Raw genomic sequence first — 19,027 nt, forward strand, 5'->3', positions numbered from 1 at the left:
CTGAAGTCTTATAGTTTTCCAAGTACAAGTCCTTTACCTCCTTAGTTAAACTTATTTCTGTGTATTTTTTATGCAACTGTAAAAAAGACTGTTTTCTTAGTTTCTCTTTCTGTTAGTTCATTGTAAGCAACAAATTTCTGTATATTAATTTTGTATCCTACAACTTTACTAAATTCATTGAAGAATTCTAATAGTTTTTTGGTGGTATCTTTCAGTTCAGTTCAGTCGCTCAGTCGTGTCCAACTCTTTGTGACCCCATGGATCGCAGCACGCCAGGCCTCCCTGTCCATCACCAACTCCCGGAGTTTACTCAGATTCACGTCCATCGAGTCCGTGATGCCATCCAGCCATCTCATCCTCTGTCGTCCCCTTCTCCTCCTGCCCCCAATCCCTCCCAGCATCAGTGTGTCTTTTCCAATGAGTCAACTCTTTGCATGAGTTGTCCAAAGTACTGGAGTTTCAGCTTTAGCATCATTCCCTCCAAAGAAATCCCAGGGCTGATCTCCTTCAGAATGGACTGGTTGGATCTCCTTGCAGTCCAAGGGACTCTCAAGAGTCTTCTCCAACACCACAGTTCAAAAGCATCAATTTTTCGGCGTTCAGCCTTCTTCACAGTCCAACTCTCACATCCATACATGACCACTGGAAAATCTCATACATCACTACTGGTGGCATCTTTAGGATTCCCTTTGTGTGTAGTATTATGCCATCTGCAAACAGTGACAGTTTTACTGCTTTTCAAATTTAAATTCCTTTTATTTCCTTTTCTTCTCTGACTGCTGTGGCTAGGACTCCCAATACCATGCCGGATAAAAGTGGTAAGAGTGGATTTCCTTGTCTTATTCCTAGTCTTAGAGGAAATGCTTTCAGCTTTCACCATTGAAAATGAAGTTAGCTGTGAGCTTGTTATATCTGACTTTATTATGTTGAGGTATATTCCGTCTATAACCACTTTACTGAGAATTGTTATCACAATTGGATGCTGAATCAATTGTCTTTTGTATTTTTTTTTTTTTTTAGCAGAAGCACAGTTTGTGATTCAACCAACAAGTACAGAGGGAAACATAAGAGAGATTCAAAAGAGATGCTCACTTTTTGAGATATTCTGTTTTCCCAAGTATTAATGTGTCATATTTCCAAACAGTGTGCAGAAGCAAAACATGCTGCTGATATCATTTCCTATAAAATGTTACTGTGCTGTTAAATGCAGAGTCCTAGAAAACAACTGAGGTCAGATGATTGATTTCTTAATCTCAAAAGCATCTGACCCACAGTGTATATTCAGACAGGTGTTAAGTCATAATAGCAATATTAAAGTTGATTACATTATTGATGGAGACTAATTATTTTTATTAGTTGGTTAAAAATGTTATAGTATTTATAATATAAAAATAGGAAGCTTGAAAAGGTATAAGAGGGACACAAGAGTGACCCTCTTGTGACCCCCAATCTTTTCTCAAAGGCAATCAGTTATGAGTTTCCGTGATATATTTTCAAATATTCACAAACTGTGCATGCATATATGCATGCATATATATTTATGTGTGTTTGTATAAGTGTTTGCATATAAACATACATAGTACCATGAAAAAAATCCTGTACGTCCTGGAAAGTTGGGTAGTCTCACCATCAGATCCCCAGCAGCAGCAGAAAGAGCACCTTTTCCTAAGCCTGGAGCTGGCTCCAGTCCCAGTGGGCTTAGTGCTGGCTTTATGGAGTCCCCGTTCCCACAGAGTTCTGCGGCAGCTCACTGAGGCCGCAGCCTGTTCTCACTTCCCTATGGAGGAAGAACTCGATGTAGTAAAGGACTGGAAAGGAGTGAAATAAAGATGATGATGCCCAGTTTTAGTAGCCCCTTATAACTCAGTGATTACCAGGAAAGCAGTCTTGATGATGGGGGAACTGGAAGTCCATGGACTTCGGGGGCAGCCCCAAGTCAGAATGGTAGAAAGGTGGGGTAGTTTGGAATCCATTCTCTGCCTGCTTTGAGGATCATCCTGAACCACATGGGCCATAGCTCACACTTGGAGAGTTGTCATCTGCAATAAGGAGGCTGGAGGAGCGACTTGATGTCCTCTGGCTCCACAGAGGTGACTGCTTCGAGTGGGGTCAGGACAGTGAGGTGAAGCTGGATGACTCTAAGGAGAGATGGAGAGGACCGTTTGTAAGCAGCAGGCTTCCTGAGGCGTCAGGGCTGGTTGCTCTTTGGTTCTGCCACTGGGGGCATCTGGAACCTTTCTTCTGCTCCAGGAATCCCCCTTCGCCACTACCACAACCACCATCAGGACTCTATGGGCTCAGAGATTGTTGTTTTTTCTCACTGAGGAGTTTGTTCATTTGTCTATTCACTCATTCCTTCACTCATCTGTGCATCCAACTAGCCATTGATTCATTTAATCAGATTTATAGAGGATCTTCTAGACCAAGCACAGGGCAGGTGCTGGGGATTCAAATGGGAGCCATACACATAGCCCAGCTCTCACTACTCTGATTAGGACTATTAATGAGTGGATAGACAAGTCATAGGTGATTGGAGGATGGTGTGAGAAGGCCTGTGATGGCAGAGATACCAAGGGCACAGAAGCAATGGGTCATAATCCTACTTGGTGTGGCCGTGGCAGGGCTACCAGAGGGTAGAACCGAGTCTGGAGGGCATTCCAGTGCCAGGGACCAAAAGAGGGTCAGTGGTGGGAGACAGCTGGCCCAGTAGGAGGAATGGCAGGCCAATATACTGCCCACAGTGTCAAGTGTAAGAGGCAGCTCAGAGAAATGCAAGGGGCATGTGGGTCCTGGAAGGTCAGGGAAGGGTATGGCCTTGATCTTGGGAAGTGGGGAGCCATTGAGGATTCGTGAGGAAAGATTGTCTACTGATTTTGTGTTCCAAAAGCCAGGGTAAAAGCCAGCAGGTCTGCACTCTGCTTGCCATCTTTGGGCCTCACAGCAGAGCAGGCCAGAGCTGGGGGAGGTCCTCTCTGGCTGTCTGAAGTGGCCCACAGCTCGTACATGACCCAGTGCTGTGGGGGAGGAGGCTCACACTCCAAGCTGGGTCCTGCCTGGCCTCCCTTGCCTTGTGGAGGTGCACACGGGAACCTCTGTGTACACCCAGCATGGAATTTTCCTCTTGGAGCCTGACCCAATTCCTTGTTGTTATTCAGCCACCCTGGGTGAATTCCATTTCTGTGGAATTCCAGAAAGGTTAGGCATTAGAGAGGAGTGCTAATGTTACAAGGAGCCTGCTTGCCCCCTGCCTGAACGCTTCAGTGTTTGTCTTGGCCACTTGCTCATCTCTGTGGCTCTTGGCCCATCAGCTCCCTTCCCTGGGGCCAAGGCTTCCCCCCAACCCCGGGTGTACTGAGGCCCTTCTCTCTCCTTCCTGGCAAAGCTGCATGTCCTAGGTTTCCACGAGTGTCACGCTGCAGACACCTCTCCTAAAGGGATGTCACCTGGTGTCCTGGCCCGTGACAGTGGTCTGCACCCACCCTGACACTAGAGTTCAACAAGTAAGGAAACTGGGGGCATGCAAAGGGCTGGACTTCTATCTTCTGGAAATTGCAAGTACCGAGTTGTAGTCTGTGACTAGTAAATCATACGGGCTTAGCTCTTACACCCGAGAGTTCTCAGGTCATTCATGTGTGGGCAGCGACTTGCCTTCAGAGTGTCGTCTCTCCCCGAAGAAGACATTTAATGACAGCTCCTCCCCGCCCTGGGGCCTCCCAGGTGGCGCTCATGGTAAAGCACCCTCCTGCCAATGCAGGAGATACAGGAGATGCAGGTTCAATCCCTGGGATGGGAAGATCCCCTGGAGGAGGGAATGTCAACCCATTCCAGTATTCTTGCCTGGAAAATTCCAGGGACAGAGGAACCTGGAGGGCCACAACCTGTGGGGTCACAAAGAGTCGCTCATGGCTGAAGCAGCTCAGCACACCTCCCCACCCCACCCCTCACCAAGGCCTTTATTTGTTTTCATCATGTTATAGGTTACACTGCAGTTATTCCTAAATGGGGCTTATGTCCCCTAGTAGGTTATACACTTCCCAGGGGCTGGGACCACATCACATAGATCAATGTCTACCCAGTACCAGGCAGGAAGATTCACAGCGGAGGGGAAGCACCGCACCATGTTCCCTAGGGGTGACAGATGAGCCCAGTCTTCTTGTATTAAAGGCAGAGTTTAGCAGCTCAGTACAGGCACTCCTCAGCATTCGTATTTTTGATGGAAGTGGAGTACCACTCTGTATGAAGTAGTGATTTCATACACTATTGTTAATAAGGATGGTGTGATTTGTCAACAGTTAAGGAGTGTTTACTGCAGGACACGCACTGTGAAAATGCCTTTAAAAGCAACATGTCATTTATTCCCTCAACAACTGTAGGAGGTCAGCAGTATTATTACTCCCATTAGACAGGTCGGAAAATCGAGTTCTAGAGCCTTGGCCAGTTTCCCAGGTAACGTAGCTGCTAACTGGCCACGCTGTGCCTGGACTCTGCATCTGCCATCTGGAGCACGGTCTGAGTTAGTTCCCCTAGCCTACCCCTTCTGGGACGCCCTGTGAAGCACCTGTCACAGTGCTTGGTCAGGGCCTGGCGCTGGCTGCCACTGCAGAGCGTATGGAGCTGTAACTTGCAGTCCCAGAACCAAGCATGCTTTCGCGTGCTCATGAGAGAGAGCGCAGTTTTAAGCAAGCGTTCGCGGTGTTCACGGGACTCACCTGTGAGCTGGTAGTATCTAGCGCGTGCATACTGGGCCTGCAAAGAAATGTGCCTTGAGAGTGATGTGGGTGAGGGCGGAGGTGTGGATGCCTGAGAAGGGTGCCGGTCCATGTCCTGTGATAACCCCGCCTCCCGCCAAAGGTGTTTTTCAGAGGCATCACGGTCAACGCCGTGCGGGGCTTCCCCATGAGCGCAGCCATGTTCCTTGGGTACGAGCTCTCGCTGCAGGCGATCCGTGGGGACCGCGTGGTGACCAGCCCCTGAGCGCCAGGTCAGTGCACCTCCTTCCCTGCCTCTCGTGCCCTCCCGGAGCTTAAAACCCCTTCTTTGCGGTGAAAGTGGTGTGGCCTTCAGAAATTTCCCTCTGTTGTTTGTTTCCTGTTTAATCTGTGTTCGTTCAGGACTAGAATTGCCACCCTTCTTGTCATCAAAAAGCTCTTCTGAAATGCCCACCTGTGGCTGATTGTGAGCTAGGCGGTCAGTAACTGAGGCTGGCCCAGAACTTACCTGTCTATGGCGAGCTCACCTGTCTGTTTCCCATTCAGCCCTTGGGGAGAAGTCCATTAGCTTCACCGTACAAATTCAGTAACCCAAGATAGAGGTCTGGAACCAGGGTGCTCACCGTATGGTACACTGTCCCTCCACCTTACTACTGAAGAGGCTCCTAAAGAACAGCCTTTGCCACCACCCCTGCCTCCCACACCCTCTCCTTTTCCTGTTATCATCATAGAAAAGTCGCTGCAACCAAAGGGATCTGAAAACTGAAGTCTGAGTAAGTGACTCCCTTGCCCCACTGCCCTCGATGGCTCCCGATTGCCCTCTAGGTTGTGTCAGTCCTTAAAGCCCTCGTCCTCAGCAGCATCCTGAACATACCATCCTCACTCTTGCCTCTGGGCCTTTGTGCATGCTCTTCCAGCCTGACACCCTCTCCTCAGACCTTCCTCTTGTCCTTGGGCTCACCAACTCCTCTTTGTGATCCAGGGCCTGGTGTAGAAGCCTCCTCCTGCAGGAAGCCTGCCCTGATGCCTCGGCCAGGAGGAGGTGCACCTACTATAGGCTCTGCTCCCCTCTCAGCTGAAAGTTCCAGGGGAGCTATAACTATTTTTTCACCCTTGTATCACTAGTGCTTCCCACGAAATCTGGCACACAAGTGGTTGCACAGAAACATCATCGAGTAGATGGACGATCAGCTTCCAATATCCCCTCAATTCCTCCTCCTCTTCTTCTCCCTTGTTTCCCTTTCTCTTGTTTCAGAGCTCAGAAGACAAAGTGGGATGAGTCACTGAATTTTCTGGAAAACGAGACCATTTTGCTTCAGTCATGGCGACTGAAGAGTCTCTTAGAAAGGGTGGTTGGTTCTCACTAGGAAGGTCTAGCCAACCTGTCTGCTGCCTGTCCTGTACAAGAGCACAGCTAGGATGTATGGATGGGGCCAGATCCTAGAGCCAGCGGAAGGGCAGGATGGATGAGGCTGATGAGAGTGAGCTGAGGCCCTGCCCCAGACGCTTGCTTTAGTCACATGCTTTAGCTTTTTATTAAAGCACCTACATCCACAGCCTTCCTGGCTTTTTGCCCTCCCTTACAAAAGGGAAAGGGTAGCAACACATTTTGCATAATTAAATACCGTGGGTAAAGAGTCACTGTACTTGGGTCATGTTCAGGACAAGGAGGATAAATCTGGTTCTTAAAACTGTGTTCAGCTACTGGCCACATCCTCCTTTTAACAGATGAAAGTGATTAAAAAAAAACTCCTACATAAAATCAATGCATTTTAAATGTAGGAAAACATAGAAAATGCAAATAAAAAGAATAAAATAAAAATACCTTTAATCCCATGGCCTTGTTAATATTCTTCCAACTTTTTTTTTTATCCCCCAAATGGGATCCAATGTTATGCAATGTTGTATAGCTCACTCCTCCCATTTAATAGTTCAGGACCATTTTTCCATGTCATTAAACTTCAGCTGCAAAGGGTTTTAACACCAAGGCTTCACAGATCCCAGAGTTGCTGGACACTTGCCTGAGCCATGGCCCCCTGCCACTTGCGGCCACCCTGATTTGGCTACTTCAGGAGGAAGGAAGACGTTTCCAGCAAGCCCAATTCTGATTGTCTTGGATTTGGCCTTTCAAAGCAGTGACTGGAAGTTTTTCCTTCTGAAAATGCTCTGATAGGACAAAGGGCACAAATGTCTGTGTGTCTTTCCTGCGCAGGGGTAGGTGGGGCTAGTGCCTCTCAGGTGGAGGAGGGGTTCCCAGGAACTCTTCTGGAGCCTCTTGAACAGGCCTCATCCAGAGAGTTCAGCTTCCTGATCTAACCCGAGAACACCAAGGCCCTTCAGCAAGTCCTAGATCTGAATTTACCAAGTAGTGCTGAGATCTCTGGCAGTGGTAGCAGCCATGCTTTGAAGACAAGGCGGTCAATTCCCTCCTTGTAGCCTAGACTGAGGACAGAGTGGGGTGAGGCAATCAGAGAATTAGGGAGCGCTGCAGCTCCTAACAAATGGTGGGATGCTGTATATCTCGATTTCTGGAATGGTGCTGGCCCACCCTCTTCCGTGACATTCAAACTTCACTGGCCCTCTCTCAATTTCAAGAAAATTTCATTTTCAAGGCAAAAAGATACATTTTTCCCCCCAGCAACGTCTTACATTGAACTTTCACAAAACAACCCTGGGCAACCTCATAGCCCCTCCCCAGTCTGTTCTCACGGTAATTCTTTGCCCAGTGTTGCTTCACAAAAGCAGTTTAACTCCTAGATCTTGCTGACTGATAACCCCAGTGAGATGACAGTCTTAACGTTTCCTCCTTTTTCCCCAGGTCCAGCATCACCTGACCAGGACCTCATTCCTTGATAGCTGATGCTGATGGTGGCGGCGTCTCCAGAGCCTGCGGCAGTGAATTGACAGAAGAGAGAAAAGGCCTCCGTGCTGACCCTAAGCCAGCCAGGCTCACCTTGAAATCCCTTCTTGCCCAGCATTGAGTGCAGGTGGGGCGGGCATTCTCTGGGCCTTCTTTACATGTGGAGAGCAAAACAGAACAAAGTGAGCTCCTGATCCACAGTCTGATTTCCATTATGATGACATTAATCTAAATTTGACTTCTAACTGGAACCACGTGGAGAGACCGCTGCTCTTTTGTTATTATGTGTCCATGACGTCACTCCCGCTTCTGTGCCCACCAGAGACTTCCCTCATCCATCCTGCAGCCCCTTTCTCCTGAGATGAATGCAGTTTCTGAATCCTTCTCAACACGGTGCCCTGGGGAGCTACCATCAGCCAGCCTGATGCATCTGTTCCCAGCTAAAGCCCAGTGGGGAAGGTATCTTTAGATTCCAAACCCCCCACCCTTTTTCCCCCCCTTGAAAGGGTCTTCCTTGATTTCTCCACAGCCCCCCATCCCCCTTGAGTGATTAAGAGCATGTCTCTGAAAATCCCCTCTCCTAACAGACCCAGTGCCAGGACAAAGCATGGCTCTGGTGCAAAGTTGAAACGTTCAGTCTAGTCAGTTTATCCTGCTACTGTAGCAAAGGGTTACCTGCTTGAAATAAAACCCTTAGTATGGTCTCCTTGATTTTCCTCCTTTACTAGCCCTGGCCTTGCAGCATCCCAAGGCAGCTCTACGGGCTGTGGTCTAAACTCTCCATCCCGCCAACACCAGGGTGTTGCTCATTCCTTCAGTCATCAAACATTTTTGAGCGTTTACTCTATTTTGACACTGTCCTTGATGTTGGGGACAGCCTTGAGGGTTCCCCGTGGTTCTTCCACTCTGGAGCACGACAGGCAGTTCTGTTTACACAAGAGCTGGGTCTGCATGCATCCCTGGGCTGGGCAGGCACTGTGGATGCTGGTGAAGAGAGGACTGGCATCTGGTCCATTACCAGGGGAACCTGAGGTGCTTTCTGCCACTCAGCCCAGAGGATGCTAACTAAGTCCTTCTCAGGTGGATCATTGCCTAGTGCTGCTGCTGGTTGCCAGTTTGCTTGGAAGTAGTGTTGTGTTCACTGGGCCAGCTGGGGTGTTCTCTTGGGTGCTCCTGATGAGCTGAGATCCATGATGCCCTTCTTCAGGTAGAACCTGTCCCAGGGTCTCTTGATCATCTTGGCTCTTCTCCATGATTGAAGGAGGTAAGTTAAAATGGAAATATGATTTTGGCAGTATATTAAGTGCAAAAATAAAGTAGCAGGATAAAACATGTGATATTATTCATTTTTTGAAATATGTTATATAATATTCACATATGGATAATTACATAGATATTGAAAAGAATCCAGAAGGAGACACATCAAACCTAATAGTGGCTATTTTGGAAATATGGAACTGGGGGAAGACTTTCAATTTCTACTTTGATGATAATGGTGATTTCTCTGTGCACCATTATAGTATTTACATTTTTTTATGAATGTATATTGATTTTGTACTTTAAAAATATAAAGGTACATTTATTTTCAGAGTCATGTTCTGTACTAGGCACTTACTTCTCAGGCTCCTGCTGGCCCGGCTGCACTGGCCAAGCTCACCCAGGCTCTGAGCAACATCTCTTCCTCTGCCCACCTTGTCCTGTCCACCCTGGGCCAGTTGCACACAGCCTGCAGCACACTTTCTGAGTACATACACACACACACAGAGGAACCCCTGGGCTGGGAAAGGATGCAACTCTACCTTAATGAAGGCATTTGACCCCAACCCAGAAAAATCTGGTATGTAGCCAGTCCTGGGAGGAGTCACCAGACAATAGCCTTCGCTTCCTCTTAGATTCTCCTGGAGGAGATAATATTGGGGAATAATTGGGGCCAACAGTTTGAGGGTTTTCCTTAGTCCACACATAGTAGCCTTTCTTTCACTCAACCCCAAAAAGCCTGTGTTGAATCTGACTCTGCTTATTGCTTGTGCTAAGTGGTGAGTGACCCAGGCAGGGACCCTGCCCTCAGGAAACTTAGTACAGGCTGATCCTGTGTCATCATCAGCAATATGTTTACCTATGAAATTCCAGTTTTAAGGGAGGCTGAAGACAGAATTTCATGTCGAGTACCAGGTCTGGTGTCTGCATCCTGGGCTTGAAGAACTTAAAACGTGCCCTTTTACCTTCCTGGGGACAGCGAAAATAACACCAGGGACTGTTACTCTACAACAGGTTCTCCACCGTGGTCCTTCCACCCTGCAAAACTACCGAGGGCTGCAAGGATTTTTATTTAGGTAGATTATAACATTTACAGAAACTGAAGCTGATGATTTAGAAAAAAACTTCCATTGGAGTATAGTTGATTTAGAGTGTTGTTAGAGGTATATAGCAAAATGAATCAGTTCTATGTATACGTTATCCACTCTTTTTTTTTAAAAGATTATTTTCTCATATAGGTCATTACAGAGTATTAAGTAGAGGTCCCTGTGAGATGCAATAGGTGCTTATTAGTTGTCTATTCCATTTGTAGCTATATGGAGTATTGTGTGTAGGTCACTTTCAGTCTCCCAATTTATCCCTCTCTCCTCTCCCCCTGGTAATCAGAAGTTTGATTTCAAGATCTCTGAGTCTGTTTCTGTTATGTAAATAAGTTCATTTGTGCCATTTTTATCAGAGTCTGCATGTAAGCGCTGGCGTATGATGTTTGTCTGACTTACTGCGTTTAGTGCGCTAGTCTCCAGATTCATTCACGCTGCTCCAAGTGTCCTTATTTTAGTGTTTATGGCTGAGTAACAGTCTGTTGTGTGTATATATATACATATGTATATACACACAACATCTTCCTTATCTACTCCGCGGTTGATGGGCATTCAGGTCGCTCCCGTGTCTTCGCTCTTGTCGATAGTGCTGCAGGGAACATCGGGGTGCATGTGTCTTTTAGAATTATGTTTTTCTCCAGATATGTCCCCAGGATTGGAATTGCTGGATCTTGTAGTTCTATATTTAGTTTTTAAAGGAACCTCTGTACTGTTCTTCATAGTGATTGTACCAATTTATATGCCCACCAGCAGTGTAGGAAGGTTCCTTTTTCTCCACACCCTCTCCAGCACTTACTGTTTGTAGATTTTTTGGTGATCAGCATCCTGACTGGTGTGAGGTGATACCTCACAGTAGTTTTGATTTGCCTCTCTTTAATAATGAGTGATTTTGAGCATCTTTTCATGTGCTTTTTGGCCATCAGTAAAAACAGATTTTTTTAAGTATTTGCTTAAAGTATCGTGAGAATGTTAGCATCACATATTTAAATGAAACAGTTACTTTTTCCAAACAAAAACAGATAATGAAAAGAGTTGCACTGTTTTACATTTTTGCAAATCTTCTAATGTCTGGCTTAAACAGAAGACAGTTGGATTCCATATTTGCTTCTGCTTTCACTCAGTCGTGATAAACTCTTGGCGTGAAGTTTTCTGAAAACTCCACTGTACACTTGCGATGAGAATAAAAAGGCAGACGACATCTTGGTGTCATATGAAAATGGTTTTGAGTACGAGTCTGAGAACACCTGATATGCATACACACACTCACACGTCACCCCCCCCATCCCACCCTCACACGTCACCTGAAAGTGCTCTTGGCTGATAAACTGTGAAACCGCCACTAGGTGGCAGCAGAGATCAACTAAATGCACCACAGGTCGGCGCTTCTGGTACCTTGTGGCATTGGTGTCACTGGTGAGAGCAACTGGGCCCCCTGACACTTCTCTTCCTATTTTCGGGGTCTCATCATCTCCATTATTGTCACTGTTCTTTTACTTCTCTGTGGTGGAACTAACTTCAGGCCAGGGAAACCTTGTCTTAGGTTCTAGCTCCAGGTCTGTAATCAGCTACCTTCTTCATAAATCTTGGCAAGATTTGGCCCTCTTGGACCTCAGTTTCCTCATCTGTAAAATGGCCACACTGGGTGGCTCTCCCTTACTTACCTTCCAGGGCTTCAGTAAGACTCTAGTGATAAAGTGGATTTGTAAAGTGCGAAACATAGGGAGGTGGTGGTGGTCGTTGAGCACTCTATGATATTTCTTGTTGCTGGTTTCAGCCTGCCTTCCTCTCTCTGAGTCTGGGTTGTTAGCATTTTCCAGGGGGTGATATGGAGTGGCTACAACAGTGATCCCTGGGCCTTGTCTCTGCCTGTAAAGCTCTGACTTTTGCAATGCTTGGCTCCTAGGCCTTTGGGACCCCCAAGTAGACATCTGGTTTGTGTGCTTGAGTGGGTGGATGCCAATGCCAGTGTGACCTTTCTGATGCCCAGGATATCTGTGGAGTCATTGATTCATGTCCTCTAGTGTTCTGACTACTAGTGCTCTCTCTGATGGGCTGATAACCAAAGAAGTTTCCAGCAAGCATTTGGCCAAGCAGCGGAGTCCAGCCTGTGAGCACCTGGGAACCAGAAGACCCACGCAGAGGCTGTCTGCTTCCCACCCTTGGCTGGGCGTGGGGAGGGGCCAGCTTGCTGAGGGTTCAGTCACCCTTACCCATCCCAGGACCCACCCCTAAGTGCCTTGTGCTCCTGCTTCCTGTAGTTTGGGAAGATATCCCTGCGTCTTCGTCTCCTTTGTGCTGAGGCCAGCACAGCCCGTTCCATGCTCTACTGGTGTTCACTGACTGATTTAGCCGCGTCCTCAGGTGTACAAAAGATTTTTAAAAAAGAAACTCACTTAAAAAAAAAAAAATTTAGTGAAGTTTAGTTTTCTCCAAGCTTTCATTCTACCTGGTGGCAGGAAGAGTGATTTTGCCATTTCAGATGTAAAATTCAGAAATTCCAAGTAAAATTCAGGCAGTTCAGTACTTCCTCCTCCTCCTCCTCCCTCTCCCGGGGTGACTTTCAGTTCTTGGGGTTTGGGGTATGAGGGAGAGGCTTCTGGCTCTTGGGAGATGCTCCACCCTGTGCTAGCACTCTTCCTGTCCGGTCCTGGGGCATGGCCTCCCCTGCATGGTGGCTTCTGTGCAGACATCTTCATTCCCGACTGGTCCTGGCCTCATGGCCTCTGCATACCCCAAGGCCCCTCTGGCGTTACTGTGCTCCATGTCACATCTACGCCCTTCGTGGTTCTGGGGGAAAAGCCTTGCTGTCAACGGTGAAGCTACTCAAGGGCCGGCATCAGCTCCACCTTCCTGGGCTCCCTATGCCACACCACTTGGTGGGTAGCAGGAGGCAATTTGGATTGTAATCTCCCAGGGTGCACAAGACGGGCAGCTCAGGAGCCCTTCCTTCTCAGGTCCTCAAGCCTCTCTGGATTTCTGCCACCACCACTCCAGGGTCATCTGGGGGCCGGGCACTCCCCAGTGTCTGCTATCATCCTCTCTTCTCCAGTTTCTCTTCCACGGGTCATATTGTTGTTACTTCCTCCCCTAGAACTAGAATCTCTACCTTTGGAAATTCAAAAGCCACGAATTAACATCTATATTAATCAGTAAAGAACAGTCACCTCAACTGATGCAAAAAACACGTTGGACAAACTCCAATACTTGTTCATGATAAAAAATGCTCAGTGAAAGAAAACAGAGTTTCTTCAACCTGATAAAGTGCATCTTCAAATAGTCCACAGCCAACATCAAACTTACGGTGAAAGGCTAGATTCTTTCCTACTAAGATCAGGAACAAGACTCTGGCCATTTCTATCCAACATTGCCCTGGATGTTATAGACAGGGTAATTAGGTAAGAAAATGAAATATAAAGCATCCACACAGGAAAGGAAAACTTGCAGATAATATGATCTTGTCCATGGAAAATCCTAAAGAATTCACTAAAACCTGCTATTCAATAGACCCAATAAGCAAATTCAGCAAAGTTTTCAGATGTAAGATCAACCTACAAAAAATCAGCTCTATTTTTATAACTTAGCAATGAAAATTCCAGAAATGAATCCAGAAATTCAGCAAACAATTCTATTTACAATAGCATTTGAAAAATGAAAGACTTGGGCACACTTCAATAAAAAGAAGTACAGAACTTCTACACTGGAAACTATAAACCTTATTGGAAGAAATTTTTAAAGCTCTCAGTAAACAGAAAGATAGTCTAAGTCAGGGATCAGAAAACTAAATATTGTTACAATAGCAGTACTTCCCAAATTGACTTACAGATTTAATTCAGTCTCTCTAAAACTCCAAGCTACTTTTTCTTCTTTCAAAAACTGAAAAGCTAATCTTAAAATTCATATGGAAACACCAAGGACCCAGAGCCACCAAAACAATTTTGATAAAGAAGAGTAAAGTTGGAGGACTCACACTTCCCTTCTTTGAGGCTATAGTGATCCACGCAGTGTGATGCTGGCACAGGATAGACTTGTAAAGCAACAGGATAAAACTGAGAGTCCAGAAATAAACCCTTACATTCATGGCCAATTGGTTTTTGATGGGGGTGTCAAGACAATTCAATGGAGAAAGAATAGTCTTTTCAACAAATGGTGTTGGGACAGCTGGGTATCCATCTACATACCAGAAGTTGGAACTTTATCTCATACCATATACAAACGTGAACCCAAGACAGATCATAGACCTAGATGTAAGAGGTAAAACTGTGAAACTAGTAGAAGAAGACACAGAACTATATCTTTGTGACCTTGGGTTAGGCAAAGAGTTCTTAGAACAACGAAAGTACAGGTAACAGAACAGACACATTGGATGATAACTTTCAAACTTTTGTACTGTCAGTACCTTGAAGAAAAGAGACAACTCACAAAATGGGAGAAAATATTTGCAAAAACCTGTGTCAGATAAGGTACTTTTATCCAGAAGATACAAAGAACTCTTACAACTCAACTATAAAAAGACAACTCCGCTTAAAAATAAACAAAAGATTTGAATAGGTATTTCTCTACAGGTGGCCAGTGAGCACATGGAAAGGTGTATCACTAGTTATCAGGGAAATGCAAATCAAAGCTACCATGAGGTACCGCTTCTGTCCACCAGGATGGCTGCCGTCAGAAAGATAGTTACAAGTGGTGACAATTAAGTGGAGAAATTGGAACACTCATACATTGCTGGGTGGAAATGGAAAATGGTGCAACCACCTTGGTAAACAGGTTGACATTTCCTCAAAAGTTAAACGCAGCATTACCTTATGACTCAGCGGTTCCACTCGTAGGTATATACCTGAGAGAAATGAAGACGTATCCACACAAAAAACCTTTATGTGAATGTTTGCATGCACGCGTGCTCAATGGTTCAGTCGCGTCCAACTCTTTGTGACCCCACGGGCTGTTGCCCACCAGGCTGTTCTGTCCATGGGATTTCCCAGACAAGAATACCAGGGCAGGTTCCATTTCCTCCTCCAGGGGAATCTTCCCAGCCTAAGGATCAAACCCATGTCTCCTGTGGCCCCTGCTTTGGCAGGCAGAGTTTTAACCACTGAGCCACCTGGGAAGCCCTATGAATATTTACAGCAGCATTATTCATAACAGCTAAAGAACAGAATCAATGCAATGTCTATCAACTGATTGGATAAACAAAACAGAGTCTATCCATGCAATGGAATATTATTTGGCTATGAAAAGAAATGAAACGGGACTTCCCTGGTGGTCCAGTGGTTAAGACTCCAGGCTTCCATTGCAGGGAGTGCGGGTTCAATCCCTGGTCAAGGCACTAAGATCCCACATGCTGTGTAGCATGGCCAAATTAAAAAAATAATAATAAAGAGATAAAAAGAAATGAGCTACTGATGCATACTACAACATAATGAACCTTGAAAGCATCATTATAAGTCAAAGAAGCCAGTCCCAGAAAAACACATGTCATATTTCATTTATGGGGGAATTCAGAAGGGGCAAATTTATAGAGACAGAAAGATTATTAGTTGGTTAGGTTGGGGGAAGGGAGAAGAGGAAACAGCTGCTAATGTGTTTCTTTTGTGGGTGATGAAAATGTTCTGAAATTAGACTGTGCTGATGGCTGCCCAGCCCTGTCAATATACTCAAAACCACTGAGTTTGTACACTGTCAATAGGTGAATGGTCTTTGCAGTTCTGCCGAGCACTCCCTTCCCAGAGGATGAAAGGTGTTGGTCTGGGATGAATAAGGAGGGGAGCAAGGTAGGAAAGGAATTGCGGGGCTGAGACTGTACAGTATCTTCCTGCCTCACATCGGATGGATGGGCAGAGAGGGACAGACCGACAGGTGCATGTAGGCTGGTAACTCTCAGGCCAGCAGTGTCTGAGCTTGGCTTTGGCCCTCTGCAGTGTGCCCTGGTCTGGAATCTCCTGAAAACTAGCCCCGCCAGGGACCAGGCAACATGAACAAAGCAGCTGGCCCACCCTCCTGTGGGTCAGATTTAAGAATGTAGCTGTAGAGTCAGTTACCTGAGTTAGAATCTTGGCTTCTCCACTTGTGCAGTGTGCCCAGGCAAGGTATATTACCATTCTGGGCCTCGGTTTCCTCTTTTGTGAGCTGATCATAATAACCTACCTACACCTACCTTGGAGAAGGGAAAGGCTGCCCACTCCAGTGTTCTGGCCTAGAGAATTCCATGGGCTATATAGTCCATGGGGTCACAAAGAGTCAGGCATGACTGAGCGACTTTCACTTTCACTTTGCACACCGACCTCATGGGCTTCATGAAGTTTCAACTAGAGAGTGAACAAAACATCCTTCACCAAGTGCCTGATAATAAAGTAAACAGTAAATACTAGTCCTTCTTCTCCTGTCTACAAGGTGACTTGTAGATCAATCTCAACTGCCCTGGCACAGGAAGGAGAGTTATAACAGGGCACCTCACTGCAGACAGCCCTGAGAACCCTGCTCTGAGCTGTCTGCAGGGGTGCAAGCTGTGGGTAATACCACTTTTGCAGAAAAGCCGAGGGAAACCACAAAGCTCTGCTGGTGACTAAGCTGTGACAGTGGGCCGCAGCTTATCTCTCTGCCATCTTCTCTGGCATCTGGTCGTGTCCTTAGGTTGTGTTTTGAAATCATCCCCAGCTGCCAGCATGTGTCCTTGCTGTGATCCCCGTGTGAGGTGAGTGTTGCTGAGAAGGCACTTGCGAAGCTGCAGGCTGTAAACCTCATTGTGTAACACGACACAGCTCTGTGTTTGGGACCAGTCATTCAGAAAACCCAGATGGATGGAGAGGCGAGCAGAGGGGGAGGCCCTGCTGCCGTCACCTGGATGCCTCGTGGTGGGCCATCCCGGGAGCTACCGAGGTCTCTGACCCTCCTGGAGGTGCCCCAGGGAAGTCCAGAGAGGAGCTGAGAGAGTGTCCCCCAGTTTCTGTAAGTGGGGTCGGAGCTGAAGAAACACCCACAAATCCCTTATCACATTTCTGAAATCCAAACAGCCCAAGACTCGCTGAGACTCATTTGGCTGCCAAGCCCGACTGCCTTGGTGATGGCTCTGTGTGCTTTGCAGAATATTAATGTGTTTAATTACAGCATCCTACCCCAGGCTCTCTTTGGATTTTGTGTAATATATGGCGTGTGAACAGCATATTCTCTTTCTAAAAGGCTAAACAGTTTGAATTCTGAAAACCCTCTGGCCCCCGGGTTTTTGGATAATAGAATGTGGACCCATATTATCATGAATCTGTTTTACTGTTGGGCTGTCATCAGAGGAAGCACAACACAGAAACTTGATCTACACAGTGTAAGAAATGAGCAGAATGCAGAGAGCAAAGCGTTTGGAATCAGAGACAACTGGGGCTGGATCACTACTCTGAATCTCAGAACCCATGGGACCTTGGGAAGGTCATTTAACCTTTTTGAGCCTTGATTTCCTCATCTGTAAAACAGAAATAATACCTGTCTCCTGCTGTTTACTAGGAGGTTAAATGCTCAGATGTTAAAAATCTGCCTGCAATGTGGGAGACCCAGGTTCGATCCCTGGGTTGGGAACATCCCCTGGAGAAGGGAATGGCAACCCACTCCGTTATTCTTGCATAGAGAATCCTAATGGATAGAGAAACCTGGCGATCTATACAGTCCATGAAGTCACACAGAGTCAGATGTGAAGGAGCGAGTAACACAAATGAGATAATGCATGCTTAGTACATACAGAAAGAAAGAAGAAAGTGTTAGTCACTCCATCGTGTCCGACTCGGCTGTCACCCTCCAGGCGCCTCTGTCCATGGGGATTCTCTAAGGCAAGAATACTGGAGTGGATTGCCATTCCCTTCTCCAGAGGATCTTATCAACCCAGGGATCAAATCCAGGTCTCCCATATTCCTTGGGCTTCTTTTCCATCTGAGCCATGAGGAGTCCAGTCCATACAGTTCAGTTCAGTTCAGTTCAGTTGCTCAGTCATGTCAGACTCGTTGCAAGTCCATGGACTGCAGCATGAAGACTTCCCTGTACATCACTAACTCCCGGAGCTTGCTCAAACACACGTCCCTCAAGTTAATGATATCATCCAACCATCTCATCCTCTGTTGTTCCCTTCTCCTCCTGCCTTCAATCTCTCCCAGCATCAAGGTCTTTTCCAATAAATCAGTTCTTCACATGAGGTAGCCAAAGAACTGAAGCTTCAGCTTCAGCATCAGTCCTTCCAATGAATATTCAGGACTGATTTATTTAGGATGGACTGGTTGGATCTCCTTGCAGTCCAAGTGATGCTCAAGAGTCTCTTCCAACACCGAAGTTCAAAAGCATCAATTCTCAGCTTTCTTTATGGTCCAGCTCTTACACCCATACATGACTACTGGAAAAACCATAGCTTTGACTCTATGGACCTTTTAGAGCAAAGTAATGTCTCTGCTTTTTAATATGCTGTCTAGGTTTGTCATAGATTTTCTTCAAAGAAGCAAGCATCTTTTAATTTCATGGCTTCAGTCATCATCCACAGTGATTTTGGAGCATAAGAAAACAAAGTCCATCACTGTTTCCATTTTCCCCCCATCTATTTGCCATGAAGTGATGGGATCAAATGCCATGATCTCAGTTCTTTGAATACTGAGTTTTAAGCCAGCTTTTTCACTCTCCTCTTTCACCCTCATCATGAGGCTCTTGAGTTTCTCTTTGCTTTCTGCCGTAAGGGTGGTATCATCTGCATATATAAAGTTATTGATATCTCTCCTAGCAATCTTGATTCCAGCTTGTGATTCATCCAGCCTGGCATTTCACGTGATGTACTCTGCATATAAATTAAATAAGCAGGATGACAACATACAGCCTTGAAGTACTCCTTTCCCAATTTTGAACTAGTCCATTGTTCCATGTCCAGTTCTAACTGTTGCTTCTTGACCTGTGTACAGATTTCTCAGGAGGGAGGTAAGCTGGTCTGGTATTCCCATCTCTAAGAATTTTCCAGTTTGTTGTGATCCACACAGTCAAAGGCTTTGACATAGTCAATAAAACAAAAGTAGATGTTTTTCTGGAACTCTCTTGCTTTTTTCTGTGATCCAGCGGATGTTGGAAATTTGATCTCTGGTTCCTCTGCT

The 19,027-nt window shown here is 46.2% G+C and overlaps 1 protein-coding gene across 4 annotated transcripts in view; it reads left to right on the top strand.

The window, feature by feature from the left end:
* The window catches only part of SLC25A48 (solute carrier family 25 member 48), a 50,085-nt gene extending 41,812 nt beyond the window's left edge, over window positions 1-8,273 (top strand). For 2 of the 4 annotated variants that reach the window (XM_069589794.1, XM_069589793.1), the window contains 2 exons: window positions 4,852-4,981; window positions 7,528-8,273. In XM_069589794.1, coding sequence (XP_069445895.1) covers window positions 4,852-4,974 — 123 coding nt within the window. In that variant the 3' untranslated portion in view covers window positions 4,975-4,981; window positions 7,528-8,273. Of the gene's footprint in view, window positions 1-4,808; window positions 4,982-7,527 lie in introns of all 4 variants that reach the window. The other 2 variants (XM_069589792.1, XM_069589797.1) reach the window with 1 other exon arrangement.
* Window positions 8,274-19,027: the final 10,754 nt, after the last annotated feature.

The sequence above is a fragment of the Ovis canadensis genome, chromosome 5, assembly GCF_042477335.2.
Source record: "Ovis canadensis isolate MfBH-ARS-UI-01 breed Bighorn chromosome 5, ARS-UI_OviCan_v2, whole genome shotgun sequence".
Lineage (NCBI taxonomy): Eukaryota > Metazoa > Chordata > Mammalia > Artiodactyla > Bovidae > Ovis > Ovis canadensis.